The 14,083-nt window shown below is 51.2% G+C and overlaps 7 protein-coding genes across 7 annotated transcripts; 5 read left to right on the top strand and 2 right to left on the bottom strand.

Moving 5' to 3' along the window:
- Positions 1-231: 231 nt before the first annotated feature.
- Positions 232-1,248, bottom strand: P174DRAFT_385577 (YoaK family protein; the record flags this gene model as incomplete). Its single annotated transcript, XM_024823265.1, has 2 exons — positions 891-1,248; positions 232-833 (listed from the first exon to the last, which is right to left on the bottom strand). Exons 1-2 carry the CDS (start codon positions 1,114-1,116, stop codon positions 232-234), a joined length of 828 nt encoding a protein of 275 aa, XP_024686201.1. The 5' UTR covers positions 1,117-1,248.
- Positions 1,249-2,487: 1,239 nt separating this feature from the next.
- P174DRAFT_439368 (uncharacterized protein) lies at positions 2,488-2,957 on the top strand. Its single transcript, XM_024826780.1, has one exon. The coding sequence runs from the start codon at positions 2,509-2,511 to the stop codon at positions 2,830-2,832; it is 324 nt and encodes a 107-aa protein (XP_024686200.1). The 5' UTR covers positions 2,488-2,508; the 3' UTR covers positions 2,833-2,957.
- Positions 2,958-3,907: 950 nt separating this feature from the next.
- P174DRAFT_366185 (kinesin-3 family protein uncB) lies at positions 3,908-5,956 on the top strand (the record flags this gene model as incomplete). The annotated part of the gene is made up of 2 exons (XM_024822099.1): positions 3,908-4,193; positions 4,275-5,956. 2 exons carry the CDS (start codon positions 3,908-3,910, stop codon positions 5,954-5,956), a joined length of 1,968 nt encoding a protein of 655 aa, XP_024686199.1.
- A 609-nt stretch (positions 5,957-6,565) lies between these two features.
- Positions 6,566-8,297, top strand: P174DRAFT_458236 (translation initiation factor eIF2B subunit delta; the record flags this gene model as incomplete). Its single annotated transcript, XM_024829631.1, has 2 exons — positions 6,566-7,243; positions 7,308-8,297. The coding sequence occupies 2 exons, from the start codon at positions 6,566-6,568 to the stop codon at positions 8,295-8,297; spliced, it is 1,668 nt and encodes a 555-aa protein (XP_024686198.1).
- A 306-nt stretch (positions 8,298-8,603) lies between these two features.
- On the top strand, positions 8,604-9,372 carry P174DRAFT_478360 (Apc13 domain protein; the record flags this gene model as incomplete). Its single annotated transcript, XM_024830681.1, has 2 exons — positions 8,604-8,900; positions 8,965-9,372. Exons 1-2 carry the CDS (start codon positions 8,898-8,900, stop codon positions 9,370-9,372), a joined length of 411 nt encoding a protein of 136 aa, XP_024686197.1. The 5' UTR covers positions 8,604-8,897.
- Positions 9,367-11,805, bottom strand: P174DRAFT_402869 (DNA-directed DNA polymerase alpha subunit POL12). Its single transcript, XM_024823966.1, has 4 exons — positions 11,427-11,805; positions 11,171-11,356; positions 9,820-11,122; positions 9,367-9,765 (listed from the first exon to the last, which is right to left on the bottom strand). The coding sequence occupies exons 1-4, from the start codon at positions 11,756-11,758 to the stop codon at positions 9,592-9,594; spliced, it is 1,995 nt and encodes a 664-aa protein (XP_024686196.1). The 5' UTR covers positions 11,759-11,805; the 3' UTR covers positions 9,367-9,591.
- A 173-nt stretch (positions 11,806-11,978) lies between these two features.
- P174DRAFT_385566 (CRAL/TRIO domain protein) lies at positions 11,979-13,753 on the top strand. The gene is made up of 2 exons (XM_024823264.1): positions 11,979-12,967; positions 13,027-13,753. The coding sequence occupies exons 1-2, from the start codon at positions 12,130-12,132 to the stop codon at positions 13,356-13,358; spliced, it is 1,170 nt and encodes a 389-aa protein (XP_024686195.1). The 5' UTR covers positions 11,979-12,129; the 3' UTR covers positions 13,359-13,753.
- Positions 13,754-14,083: the final 330 nt, after the last annotated feature.

Here is a 14,083-nt window from a genome sequence, read left to right as displayed (position 1 = left end):
ACCTTAGGATTTTCAGGTCCTACCGTCGGTAGGTGTTATCTAGGTTAGGAGTGTAGGACAGATGGTCTCTGGAGGTGATACTGGGCTCAGGGGTACAGACACTAGAGAAGTACTGGGATGGATGGTTGTCTGCATTGTCACTTACACTGACAAGTCTAGTCTACTTCTATATGCGTCTATCTATATAGGTATCAAGTATATCTAAAATGTACATGCACTCCTTGACACGGATTACTTCCCTTCAGCCCTCCAAAACAACCACGCCAGTCCAATCACAAACTTGAACCCAGCCGCCATCCACAACGCAGACTGCATCCCCCCACTGCTCTGACTCAACCACCCGCCCGCAATCGCCCCAACAAGCAACATCACCACACCTCCAACCCTCCGATTCCGCTTCGCATTCGACGCCGGCCCCGCCCCCAGCTTCGGATCAGACGCAACATCGAAATACACGCTCGTCAGCACAACCGCCGGAATCTCATTATACCCCAGCGCGCGGCTCGACGTGATCGACCCCGCAGACTGGAACGCCAGCAGCGCAATCGGGATCAGCTCGAGGAAGAGCGGGCCACCCGTCAGCGCGGAGTCCTCCTCCGTATGCGGGATCAGATCGGCCTCGATGAGCGACACGGCGATGACGATCAGGATGGTCTGCACCATGAAGGAGGTGAAGAGGGTGCCGCGGCGGCGGGCGCCGGTGCGACGCGTCACGTTCGAGAAGATCAGCGCGCCGATGAAGAACGAGGCGATAGAAGTCAGAGATTTGAGCCAACCCCAGGGTTTGCTGGTTGGTTGGCCTGAGGCGCCGAGGCCGAGGAAGATGGTGTTTCCTATACTACGTTAGAGCTGGGAAGATAGTGCTGGGGGTTGATGTGGGTGAGTCATACCCGTCTGCATGGCGAGGAAACACGACCAAGCATTGTAGGCGCTGCTGTCGCAGAGGCCGGTGTTCAGGGCCAGGAGCAGACAGATGAGGTCCGCGTAGGTGGGATCGACGGATTGCGTCCAGCGCTGAGCAAAGGTCGCTCGTTGTTTTGATGGTTGTTGCGACACTTGATCCCCTTGTTGGGGGTGCGCTTCTAGGTCAGGCGCACCAGCGGTTTTGTCGGCCATTGTCGTGGAGCACAGCCAGATTCGGTTTGCAAAGATGTAATCCTTACGGTGGACGTGATAGATACTCCGTAGCCGGCTGTCAGGCGTCAATATAAATCGTTCCGAAGTGACAGCGGCGGAGCTGGCCGAGGGCGAAAATTTGCGCTGATAGGGAAAAAAAAGAAAACCGGAGAATATCCGACCAGTAAACACGTCTTTTACTCTCTCAGTACTAGTGTGGTCTGCACCTATGACAAGATCGGCAAGATACTCGCTGCCTGATTTTTAGGCTTGAAGCTATCCATAAAAAGGCAGGTGTGCTCATCATGAGCTCCGATTGCGAATATGACCTCCCAATGCTGGGTTGTTATTTGTCAATGCATTGTCGTGAAAATGCTGAAGAACCTAAGTTGCCAGTGAGACAATGTGGGTAGGGCCCACCTCCCCGCATACATAGGGCTGAGGTTGGGGCATATTACAATCGGTAGTTGTCGGTCCTCAGGAGATTGATAGAATATAGAGTTGAGAATGAATGGATACTCATTTGGAGTCTACCTCCGTGGTGTACGGACTGTATCATTGATTGATGACTTCATTGTGCTGTCAGGCTTCAAGGCATCAAAGCGACAAGGCAACTTGGATCATACGACAAACAAACTTCAGATGAAAATAAACATTTGAGCATACCCCGGACGAGATCAGTCTGACTACACATTATCTAGAGCATTACGAAGAGAGTGTGTCTCGAGATCTAGGCCAGTCCACCACTTCGGGTCGCCCACATATGGTGTCGGAGACCGCGCACATGAGGATGACACCTTGGGATGGCGACTAACTTCAGTGACACTATAGTCCTCATTGCAAGCAACCAATACTGTGTTCGGCACAACTGTTTCAACATGCTGTATCCTCATACAATAGTGAATGGAACCCTCCAAAGGACATAACAAATCCCTCAGGAGTAATCGCGCAGAGATTCGTCGTAAGATTGGCACGCGACTCGCAGTCCAAACGGAAGTCAAATGATATCACTCATACAACAGCCAGTCATGACATTTGCCCTCGAGAATATCAGAGAATCAGTGGCACAAATGATGGCTGCAAATGGAATGGCCACAGATGATATCTCTTGTGCGGAGAAGCTGATATTGCTGAGTGTGGGCGTCATCGCCGTGTCATCAACGCCACCTCCCGGGTGTGATCGAATATAACAGAGACGAATCGGGGCAACCACTTTGTTCTTCAAACGGCAATCTGAAATATTGAAGTTGCACCAGAATAAAACTGTATTGTTGGTGAGTAAGATCGGCTAGCTCACCCACGTCCGTCAGCTTGAGAACACCTTCGCAAGAGGACTTAATATCTTGCCAGCTGATATTAACTTCTTCAGATCACACAGGTCACATAGTCAAAATGGCAGGATCGAAAACTGAGAGCGCTGTGCGCTTCCCTGAGAGGGAGGGCCAGACCCGTCGTCTGCGCAACCAAACCACCCAAGACAAGAAGGCTGTAGCTCGGATGCAAGATCAGGGTGCTTCGGCTCAAGCCAGGGTTGCGAGGGCTACTCATGCCGGCGAGGAGTGGACACCAGTCGAGACCTTCGAGACCGCCATGGACCAGGACGGCAACCCAGTGCCTGATCCCGCGTATACCGACTATGAAAAGATGAGACAGCACAAGGGTGGCGAGGACGAGGCTGATGACTATGTTGCTGCTAATGCAAACTTTGACCGTTAATGCAAGAATTGTCTAAGTCGAGGACTCCTCATCGGCCGTGTACATTCCGGTCACTCAATATGAAGGACATGTGGATTCTCGTCAAGGAAGATCGTGTAACGAATTAGTCGTCGCATTTGCAGGACGAAAGAGTTGCCTTTCGCATATTCGCGGAGGTAGCACAATATGAAATCAAGTCACCTTTATACCTCACCATAACCAGAGTAGCATGCTTCGAGAGTAGTCCGGGTCGTAGGTCATGGTTTGAGGACCTCGCCCTAAGATTGTGTCTTTCAACGGCAGGAGTGTGTTCAAAGCGCTCATAGACCGATCCGAGGCTTGTGTTGCTGCGCTTGCAAGCAAGCCGTACTTCATGAGGAACAGAGTTGCTTTCTGCAATCTTCCTGAATTAGTCGGCTTTCTAACACACCATTACTACACAAACTTCTTTTCTTCAGGAATTGAAATCCGCAATTGGCTGATAATGGCGTTGAATGGTGGGGCTGCAGGGATACCCAGAATGACAGCCTGATTGCTATGGCAACCCCTGACAGCAGATGGGGATCTTAGTGCCTCAGGCGCCCACAATCCCATTCTGGCAAAATCCAAACGTTGCCTGAGAGTATTCAGCTTCATTACAACAGGAAGTCCACCTTAGGTGGAATCAACTTGTCATTCCTGATCGCCTCTGCGACTTCAGGCCTTTTCCTTTTGGATCTCATCTCTATGCCGTTGCTGCATGTTTCTTTCTTTCAAATTCCATTGCAGAAGCCCCTCGGATTTAACAACTTCTCTGTTTACTCCCATATAGGCAGTACGGTTGATGGATCCAACATCAAGATAGCAGGAGACCTTGATTTATTCCTACAATTGAATTAATCTAAACTTTTCTCTTGCGCTGAAGGAAAGCATCGTCAGCGAAGACTTGCTCATCCTAAGCTTTTATCGACCCTCGTCTATTCACCGACTGACTGCTGCAACTTCACTCCTTCCTTCTTCTGTTGGTACAACTGTCTGTATGTACCATTGCCTGCTTCACCGCCACCGTGACCTCGTCACTCATTTTGTACATTTATTAGAGGAACAGAGTCAAGCCATGGCGCTGGACCCACGCTTCTACCACCATCTCGGCCACGGCACTGGGCCTGGCTCCCACATCTCCTCCTCGTCGTGCGGCGCTTCAGCCATCACAGGTATAACCAGCCCTTCAGCTATGTCGACTTCCGCCTCAGCAGCCACGTTGCGCTCTACAGCCTCCGTTCCGTCCCTTCGCGCGAGGGAAGGCGTCGCTGTCTCGGCTAGACGTTCGGATGGCGTCTCGAGTCCAACACCTGGGGGTAACGTCAAAGTCGTCGTCCGTGTCAGGAAGTTTTTACCTAGAGGTATGTCGCAGCCGGGAGGCACAGGTGCAGGCAAGGATAAAGTGAGCTAACCTTGGCCTGAATGGCCATTTAATGGTATAGAAACCGAGCGCAATGCGGAGTGTCTAATCGAGATGAATCCTCACACACAAATGACCAAGCTCAAAGCGCCCATTGTTGACCCAGAAGACGAAGGGAAGCCAAAGTCCCAAGCTCGCGGCAAGGTCCTGGAGGACAAGGCGTTTGTCTTTGACAACTCGTTTTGGTCTCATGACCCCAATGACGAACATTACGCTACCCAAGAGGACGTCTACAATTGTCTCGGCGAGGAATTCCTCGACCACAACTTTGAAGGATACCACACTTGCATATTTGCGTACGGGCAGACAGGTTCAGGGAAGAGTTATACCATGATGGGGACTGCGGAGCAACCTGGCTTGATACCTCGAACCTGTGAAGATCTATTCCAGCGTATCGAAAGTGCCGAGTCGCCTGATGTCAGCTACAATGTGCGCGTGTCATACTTTGAAGTGTACAACGAGCATGTTCGCGACCTGCTGGTTCCCCGAACCGACCCTCCTCATTACCTCCGCATTCGGGAGTCTCCCTCAGAGGGCCCCTATGTCAAAGATCTAACGGAGGTTACTGTCAGAAACTACAACGAACTGATGAAGTACATGCGCAAGGGCGACATGTCTCGCACAGTCGCGAGCACCAAGATGAATGACACATCTTCCAGGTCGCACGCCGTGTTCACCATCACCTTGAAGCAGATACACCACGATCTTTCGACAGATGAGACGACTGAGCGCACGGCCCGAATACGCCTGGTCGATCTTGCAGGATCTGAACGAGCCAAGTCTACTGAAGCTACTGGTCAACGACTCCGGGAAGGGTCCAACATCAACAAGTCGCTCACTACTCTGGGCAGAGTCATTGCAGCTTTGGCAGACCCTAAACATGGGCGCTCTGGAAAGCGCAAAGGAAAGGACGTGGTGCCGTACAGAGACTCGATACTCACTTGGCTGCTCAAGGACAGTCTTGGCGGAAACTCGAAGACCGCAATGATCGCATGCATTTCTCCCTCAGACTATGAGGAAACCCTTTCCACCCTTCGCTATGCGGACCAAGCGAAGCGTATTCGCACTCGTGCTCGGGTTAATCAGGACCAAATGTCTGCCGCGGAGCGTGATAAGCAGATTGCAGAAATGGCGGAGACTATCCGAGCCCTTCAGCTCAGCGTAAGCCTGGCCACTGCTAACAGGAGGGAGACCGAGATTCAGAACGAGCGACTCGAAGTCTACCAGCAAAAGGTAGAGAAGATGCAGAGACTTATGGAAGAGACCAAGATGGTCAGTGAGTGCAAGATCCGGCAACTGCAGACCGAAAATGAAGCGCTTCGCAACCATCTGAAACTTGCACTGGACAGCCTCAAAAATCCCATACCCCTGGTAACAATCGAAAAGCGCGAAAGCAGCTTATCTGCTTTGGGAGAAGAGAACGGCAACGCAGATGACGGGGTCAACGAGACCCGGCCTCAGTCGCCGATTTCTGATGCAGGACCGGAGCCCGATCTCATCTGGGAAGATGATGACACGATCCTCATCGAGGCTAGTCAGGTCAAGGCTCAGGAAATGCAGGCCGACATGGAAGATTTGCTGGGGGATTTGAACATGTTCAAACGCAAACTGGCCACCGACCATGAACGATTTCGGTTCATCCAGAGGCACGAAACTCGCAAAAGACGTCGTGCGTTGCAAGTTGTTTTGGCCAATAATCGCTAGGATATGACGCCCGACACGACGATTTCAGGGAGGGCTTTTTGTTGTATATTCAAGAGCAAGCAGGAGTTTTGGTCTCTGGAGTTGCATGGAGTTCGTGGTTATCTGTGCTTTCGGAAGTTGCCACAGGATACTTGACGATCATAGTCAGACCTTGGCTCTGCTTTCGAGTCTTTCATGATGAATATCTGCCGGTGACCCATTTGTTAAAGGGCTTCTTGTTCTTACAGCGTGTGCTCTTTCGTGGTCTTGCAATGAAACGATGGGATGATATTATGCCAGTACGATACACGTTGACGAATTGGTTTATGAGATAATAATGAAGCCAATGATTTACTTTCCGCATACAATTTCCAGGCATGAACCTAGAAAGCCTTCGTACATTGACTGGATTGCACTGCCCATATCTAAATGCAAGTATACGGCCTGAATTTTAGGGCTGCCTTAGTACCGGCCTTGGCCTTTCCTCTTTTGGGCCCTCTGACTCAACTTCCGACGTGACTTTTTGACGCTTTCGATTCCGCCGGACTTCCTCCTAACCCCACAATCACCAAGAAAAGTCGTCAATGCCCCTCTCACTTTCGCTGTTGCGTTAAATTAGTTGAGTTCGAGATGGCGACTCCTGTCAATCCACCAGGACCTTCGTCAACGTCAGAATCTGCCTCTACCGCGCCGGCGCAACAACAATCTACTTCCGAAATGCAAGCCCAGCAACAGCAACCGCCCCGCGAGGCCAAAGGAACCGCGAAGAGCGCCTCAAAACCCGCCAAGCAATCCCAAAAACCCAAAGAGGGCGCTTCCTCAACCGATGGAGCCACGCCGGCCGATACAGGATCCGAGAAACTCACGCCTGCTGAACTGAAGAAGAAGGCCAAAGCGGAAAAGGCCGCCCGCAGGGCGAAGGAGAGAGCCGAGAAAGAACAAACCGGTGGTGCGGCGCCGGCGCAGGGCTCCAATCCCGCATTTGCGAAGAAAGGGCAGGCCGGTGCCGGGGGAGCTGGTGGTGCGGGCGGGAAGGACGCTGCTGCTGCGCAGTCGCAGAAGGGACGGGGGTATCTGCCGCGTCGGGGCTCTGCGCAGGCTGCTGGGGCTGTGGAGCAGAAGAAAAAGCAGGAGGATAAGAGTGTGGCTGTTTTTGGACACCTTTATGGGCAGCAGCGGAGGACTACGGTTGCTGGGGCGGGCAAGGAGGTGCACCCTGCTGTGTTGGCTTTGGGGTTGCAGATGAGGGATTACGTGATTTGTGGGAGCAGTGCGCGGTGCGTAGCGACGTTGTTGGCGTTCAAGAGGGTATGTTCTTTTTTTTCTCCTCTCTCTTCTCTCTCGATTATGCTGATGTGTTTTTCTTCCCAAGGTGATCGAGTCCTACACAACGCCTCTTGGTACCTCCTTGGCTCGTCACTTGACTACCCACCTCTCCCACCAGATCACCTATCTCTCCACTTGCCGCCCTCTCTCGATCAGCCAGGGAAATGCTATTCGTGCGCTCAAGCTGGCTATTTCCTCGATTGACCCCTCCGTCCCAGAGGCCAGTGCCAAGGCGTCGCTAAGCGACTTTATCGACAGCTTCATCCGTGAAAAGATCACTGTTGCAGACCAGGTCATTGCGGACAGTGCCGCTCAGAAAATCCAGAATGGTGATGTGATTGTGACATACGCTGGCAGCTCGATTGTCAAGCAAACTCTTCTCACCGCACACAAGCAAGGCAAGAAGTTCCGGGTATCCATCATCGACTCTCGTCCGTTGTTCGAGGGCAAGAACCTGGCTCGGACATTGGCCAAGGCGGGTCTTGAGGTTCAGTACTCGCTTGTCAACGGCATCAGCCATGCCATTAAGGACGCTACGAAAGTGTTCCTCGGGGCTCACGCGATGACCAGCAATGGTCGGCTGTACTCACGCGTCGGCACGGCGCTGGTCGCCATGTCTGCCAAGGAGCGTGCGGGTGGTGTGGAAGTCCCCGTCATTGTATGCTGTGAGTCCGTCAAGTTCACCGACCGAGTTGCTCTTGACAGTATTGTCGTCAACGAAATTGCCGACGCCGACGAGCTGGTAATGAACGAGCCCTTGCAGCAAGTGACAGGTCTGCCCGACCCGGCTGCTGTTGCTCAACCAGAGCCCAAGAAGGGCAGCAAATCCGCTGCGAACCCCAGTCCCTCCGAATCTACTGCGGTCACACAAGGCACTTCGCCTCTGAAAGACTGGAAAGACACTCCCAACCTGCAGCTTTTGAACATCATGTACGATGTGACACCGGCCGAGTATGTTGACATGGTCGTTACCGAAATGGGCAGCTTGCCGCCAAGTGCCGTCCCAATCGTGCACCGGATGAGCACAAACTTGTGAAGTTATTCAAAATAATGACAAAAGAATCTGCTTGTTTAGTGATGACACTTCTCTGTTGTCATGGATACGGCAGAAAAGATAATTGGTCATCCAAATGATCACACCGCAGTGGCATTATCTAAGATGAAGGATGATAGCTGCATCAGTGGGCAGGACTACTGCAAGTGTCCGCTGTTTCGGATCTGCATCCTGCATGGGTTTCGTTCTGGGCAAAGGATCTACTACTTGGGGTTGACTATTCCAATGTAATGATATTCGACTTTCTGAAGCTTAGCGGGTCAATCAGAGAAAAGTTTCTTACTTAATTATGCTCCTTTATACGCCGTAATTGGAGACATGATGCCTCTCATCAATGTCTTGAAGATAGCTGAGGCAACAAAAGGAATCGATCCAAAGGCGGTGGAGCATCAGATCTTATCGCTCGTATTGTCGTATATCTTTCGTCCCTACCTTGGGTACTCTCATCTTGCCCAAACAGATACTCAGGCAACTCATATCCACCTCGCATTGCACTTAAAACTCATCAATCCTCATCCTAGCAAACTACTTGAATAAAAGGTTCTATTCCGATATTCGCTGCAATCCAACCCGCAATTCAAAATGGTTGGTCCCATCCCCATCAAACCTTCAAATCAAAATACCCGGCGTAACTAGTAACTAACCCCAGCCCAACTCTCAACAGAGCAAAGACTCCTCCCCCACAAACATCCACATGCATCATCCCCGGCTAGCAGATTACTTCGAGGAATTCACCCGCCCGCACACCTCGCAAACAGCCAACATGACCGCGTCCGCGTCCGCGTCCCACCTCTACCAGCACGGCTACAGCCACGGCGTCACGTACGGCTCCTCCTCGCCGACACTGGTCCCGTCGTACCTGCCCATCGAGGAGATCTACGTGCTGCCGCAGTATCAGCCGCCCAATCCCGAGGATGAGGATGATGTGGTGCCGGATCAGCATGCGGCGTTTGGGATTACGCGGGCGATGGAGAGGAGGAGGGAGCCTGCTTGGAGGGATTTCGGGTTGGAGGGGTTGGTTGCTGGTGGGGGAGTGGGGTGGGAAGGGAAGGGGTGAAGGTGAGGGTTAAGGAGACGGGACGGTTGATGGGTGGGAAGAGGACGGTTTGTTTGCGGTGATGGTGCTCCATGTTATTCCGTATTTGGGTGTTTCTTTAGAGCGAGGTGTTATGGTTTATTTTCTCCATTGATACCAGGGTCCAGGGTCAGGGAACAAGGTCATTATTATTGTCATGTCTATCGTGACTCGCGGCCGTGTAGCGGCGGTAATATACAATTATATGCGAATAATGTCCACCCGTGCCCGTTCGTAGAGCTTATGACTTAGCTGTTTCTGTTCTCGTTCGTCGTTTGCTATTACGCGTGGGTGAATCGCCATCTGTGCATACGTCCCCGCTGCTCGTCGTTTGGATAGTGTGCCGGGGTTGATCACGAGGACGCTGTCAACGACCTGGACGATCGGTATTAGAATAGAGAACAAGAGCGAAAGACACTGGGGAAATACCTTGACAAATGGGGGGAGTAGACTTGGGGTAATCAACACGTCCGGTCGTACATTCCACCACTCTCCCAGCTTGGAGTAGCTGAGGTCTAACATGGCTCCCGTCGCAACACCGTTTTCAGTTGCTGGTTTGGGAAGGTTCTCGCGGGAGGAGGGAGGGAACATGGGGAGGAAATGCCGTTGTTCGATGAGATATTTGGGCAACCGAGTCAGGAGACTGCCTTCTTTGGGTTTGCCGTGCAGGACTTCCTCTCGTCGCAAATCGTATAGCACGTCATACGAGCACATGCCGATGACGGTCTCGTTGAAGGATAATGTCACTGGGTTGGATACCATCCGCACCTGTTTTGGTAACCCGAGCTCTTTCTTCGGTAACTGCTCCTGCGGCCAGGAGACGTGCTTGCTCAAAGCGTCCCGAACGGACGGTATCATCACGATCGTAATGCTGGGCACAGCTGCGACGAGTTTCTGCAGCGGCGCTGTGATGCAGTGTCTGAACACAGTTGCCAATGTGGCAGTGTCGGGGTCAAATCCTTTCATATTGGGGAGATCAAAGTCCCCTGATGACAGAAGCGGATGCTCAACATCCATGAAAGGCCCCATCAGTACAAGACTGTCCGCATAGTCCTCAGCGGCTTTCTGACAGATCTCGTGTAGCGGCTCAAAAGCGAGATTGTCATCTGCTGTGTATGGTCCCGAGGCAATCAACACATTCAATGGTGAGGGAGAGCCGGCTCCCTCTAGCCTCTGGTTGATACCGTCCATAGTAACCGGAGAAGACGCTGCAGGTGGTAGTAGGGGTGGGCGCAACACCTCTTTAACGGAGAAATAGCTCCCTGAGGCATTGATCCCCCTCAGCGCAACTATTTGTCCAGGGAAAAAATTCGCTGACGGTACTGAATCCAAGTTCAGTGGTACACGTAGACCAGCACCTGTTCGTCTGGAAGTCTCAAGAACAAGTGACGCAGGATTTAGCTTTCCTTCCAAGCTGTCCGAAGCGATTCGTCCGACGGCGATAATCTCGCTTGTGCTCTGGATAGCGGCGCTGCCAAAGTTGACATCTTCCGTTTCATATTCTTTCTGGTAAATTTCGGTAAACTCATCGATCCGGTCGTCCAAAATTTCCGATGCTTCAGAAACACGCATCGCCAACGGCTTATAACCAAACTTCTTGAGGTCCGTGTTCGCAGTGGGCCGTATCCTGGCTTCTGAAAAAGGTGCCATTGGCGTCTCGGGCATAGACAAATGCTCATTGAGAGTTTCTATGATCTGTCCAGGATTGGGTCGTTCTGAAAAAGGCACGGATCTGTTCTCAGTCAGCCGAGCTCTCGGATCTCACGAGACTGACTCATACTGTAGTCCATCGACTGCGCCGCCGCCGTTTACAGCTGCCGCAGCAGGTTTTGAATTTGGAGACTGGTGATTATCGGTCTTTCCGACCTTTATAAGCGAAGGAGATCCGAAGTCTGACCTGCGTTTCGTCGAACTATTCATACCAGTTGGAGTTCGGCCAGGGCCATTCGGTGTCAATCCGTCCAATCTAAGTAAACAGTGCTTGATAAGCGCTTCCGACCTGACACAATAGTGGTATGATGCTCAAAGGGCCTTACATTCCGAAAACATCGGACGTATTCGCTGCTCGCGGAGTCGCTGTCACTGCGCTTCGTTTTTCTGTCTGCCTGCCTGCCCTTCCTCGACTTTCTCTTTCCAACGCTTCCTGAACATCTCGCTTGAATAGCCGAACTGTCTCCAGATTCAGCTTGGTGTCTTCCGCACCCATCTTCAAGCAATACGATTCCCATTTGTAGAAGAGCTCCTGTGGGGGAATCGAATGCACACGCAGTATAGACTGCAACTCCGCAAGGACGTCCTTGGGTAATCCATCTGGCGATGTGGCCGCGAAGAGCTCATTGAGCTCTGCTGTAACATCATCCATATCCATCTTCGTATAAGGATATCGAGGTCAATTTGATGCAGCAAGAATGAGCAATTGCACTGTCAGTTGCTAAAACTTCCGCCATAGGTAAAACGCGTCAGACACGCGTGGGATACGCGACGCCATTAATTGGTCACCGCCTACCGTTTTCTGATACTCTACGTCTTAGGCATCTACTAAGGTACTAACTAATCGATAATCGTCTTTTGTTATCCTCCAGTGGGGCTTTGTCGATCTCGATGAGGATTGGCGAAAATAAGAAAAAGCAAAGAAGAAAAGTTCTGACTCCTGTGACATAACTTCAGCACTCGTTTAGACCATTGACGCTTAGATTTATGAGATATAGAAAGTTGGTTTGAAAGTATAACTTGATCACAATGAGTGCACCGTCAGAAGCTCCCGCTGCTGCAACAGCTCCAGTCACCGACTCACAGGCCAATGCTCCAGCTTTGTCGTCTCCGTCAAATCCGGTTGAGGATCAAAGTCCTGCTGCGACTACATTGCAATCTACGGCCCAGGTTCCGCCTTCTAATACCAGTGCGAATAATGAGAAAGATATTGAATCGAACCTCCCGACTTCCGCTGCTGATGGCCTCGTTCAGAGACCATTCCCTCGCCCTCTTGATACAGCAAAACCAGCGGCTCCTGCTGAACTTACCCCTGATCAACAATCGAAATATGAGGCAGTCCTGAAGGCGGTTTCTGAATGGACCACTGTTCCGACAACATCGGCAAAAAATGCTCCCACGGCCCCAATCACAGACGATGAGCGCCTGTTCTTGACCCGGGAATGTCTTCTGCGGTACTTGCGCGCTACGAAATGGAATGTCGCCGAAGCTATCACCCGACTTCAGCGCACTCTCACTTGGCGCCGCGAATATGGCCTGGAAAAGCTGACTCCGGACTACATCTCAATTGAGAACGAGACAGGTAAGCAGGTTATTCTCGGATACGACATCCATGCGCGACCCTGTCTCTACCTCTTGCCCTCCAACCAGAACACGGAGAAGAGTGACCGCCAGGTTGAGCACCTAGTCTTCATGCTGGAGCGCGTGATCGACCTTATGGGGCCGGACCAGGAAACTTTGGCACTTATTGTGAATTTCAATGAGACGAAGTCTGGGCAGAACGCGAGTTTGGGTCAAGCTAAGCAGACGCTAAACATTCTTCAAAACCACTATCCGGAGAGATTGGGACGGGCATTGGTGATAAATGGTAAGTGATTCTGTTGTTTTGATGTCTACTCATTAGTCTGACTACCTTGGTGATCTTAGTGCCGTTCGTCATCTGGGGCTTTTTCAAAGTAATCACTCCGTTTATCGACCCATTGACTCGGGAGAAGTTGAAGTTCAACGAAGATCTTCGGCAGCATGTGCCTGCCGGCCACCTGATGAAATCCGTAGGTGGTGATGTGGAATTCCGATATGATCATTCCATATACTGGCCGGCTTTGAATCAGCTGGCTGATAAGAAAAGGAACGAGTACCGACAGCGCTGGATCCAGGGAGGCAAGCGTATCGGAGAGTTCGAGCATTATCTCAAGACCGGTACCAGCCCCAGTCTGTCTCAGTCCGAGAGCACCAACGGGGTTAGCGAGAAGCCGTGACAGGACTTCTTCAACCTCCTATGGCCATCACCTATGCGCCGTCTCTTCGTTTTTCTTCCTGTTTTTCTACACGTGGGTCAAACGTCTCATAATTGCTTAGCCTGTTGCTGGAGGTATCTGTGCAACACTGAGCGTCATAATCTGCTGGGGAATCCGGTGTATATTCCCTTGACCTTCGGCCTCTTCCATGATTAATGTTTGCTTCTTCTTCCCACCAGCCTTTCTTTCCCAAGTCTTGTTGTATTTTGAGGCTTTTCCTGCCTGCTTTCGGACTAATAGACGCTTATATTACATGCTCGTTAAGAGGCTATACTCTGGAAAGAGCGGAATGTATATAGAACTGCAGCTACCTCCTCTCTATAAACTTGAGATACAATCGATGCTGTCATGTAATCACTGTTGGGAGTCACGTGCCCTGGCGGGGCAATCAGTGGGATATAGGTGAGTATCTCCAACTTTGTTTGATATATCTGTGCTTCTCAATGACCATTGAGACCTCTATCCTGCCTTATATTGCTAGAAAGAGGTATGGAGTATACTCCGTATTATTCACAACTCCACAACCCGGATAATACAGCACTCTCTTCTCCATCTCCGGGCAGCAGTTAAAAAGTAGTAACAAAGCAGTCTCTAGATGTCCTTCTGTAGTCTAACCAGTTTAGCCAATGGACCTGCCGATCCAACAGCCAGCAGCATCCTTTTGTCTAGCTATATCTATTTTTATT

The sequence above is a fragment of the Aspergillus novofumigatus genome (genome assembly GCF_002847465.1).
Source record: "Aspergillus novofumigatus IBT 16806 chromosome Unknown P174scaffold_2, whole genome shotgun sequence".
NCBI lineage: Eukaryota > Fungi > Ascomycota > Eurotiomycetes > Eurotiales > Aspergillaceae > Aspergillus > Aspergillus novofumigatus.
Note: the sequence above shows the minus strand (reverse complement) of the source record. Positions and strands in the feature narration are given on the sequence as shown.

Excerpts from the sequence above, each read along its gene's own strand:
- P174DRAFT_385566 (XM_024823264.1), top strand. The coding sequence starts at position 12,130 with ATGAGTGCACCGTCAGAAGCTCCCGCTGCTGCAACAGCTCCAGTCACC. Across the intron at positions 12,968-13,026 it reads ACGGGCATTGGTGATAAATG|TGCCGTTCGTCATCTGGGGC; the intron begins GTAAGTGATTCT and ends TGGTGATCTTAG.
- P174DRAFT_402869 (XM_024823966.1), bottom strand. The coding sequence starts at position 11,758 with ATGGATATGGATGATGTTACAGCAGAGCTCAATGAGCTCTTCGCGGCC. Across the intron at positions 11,357-11,426 it reads ACGTCCGATGTTTTCGGAAT|ATTGGACGGATTGACACCGA; the intron begins GTAAGGCCCTTT and ends CTGTTTACTTAG. Across the intron at positions 9,766-9,819 it reads TACTCCCCCCATTTGTCAAG|GTCGTTGACAGCGTCCTCGT; the intron begins GTATTTCCCCAG and ends CCGATCGTCCAG.
- P174DRAFT_439368 (XM_024826780.1), top strand. The coding sequence starts at position 2,509 with ATGGCAGGATCGAAAACTGAGAGCGCTGTGCGCTTCCCTGAGAGGGAG.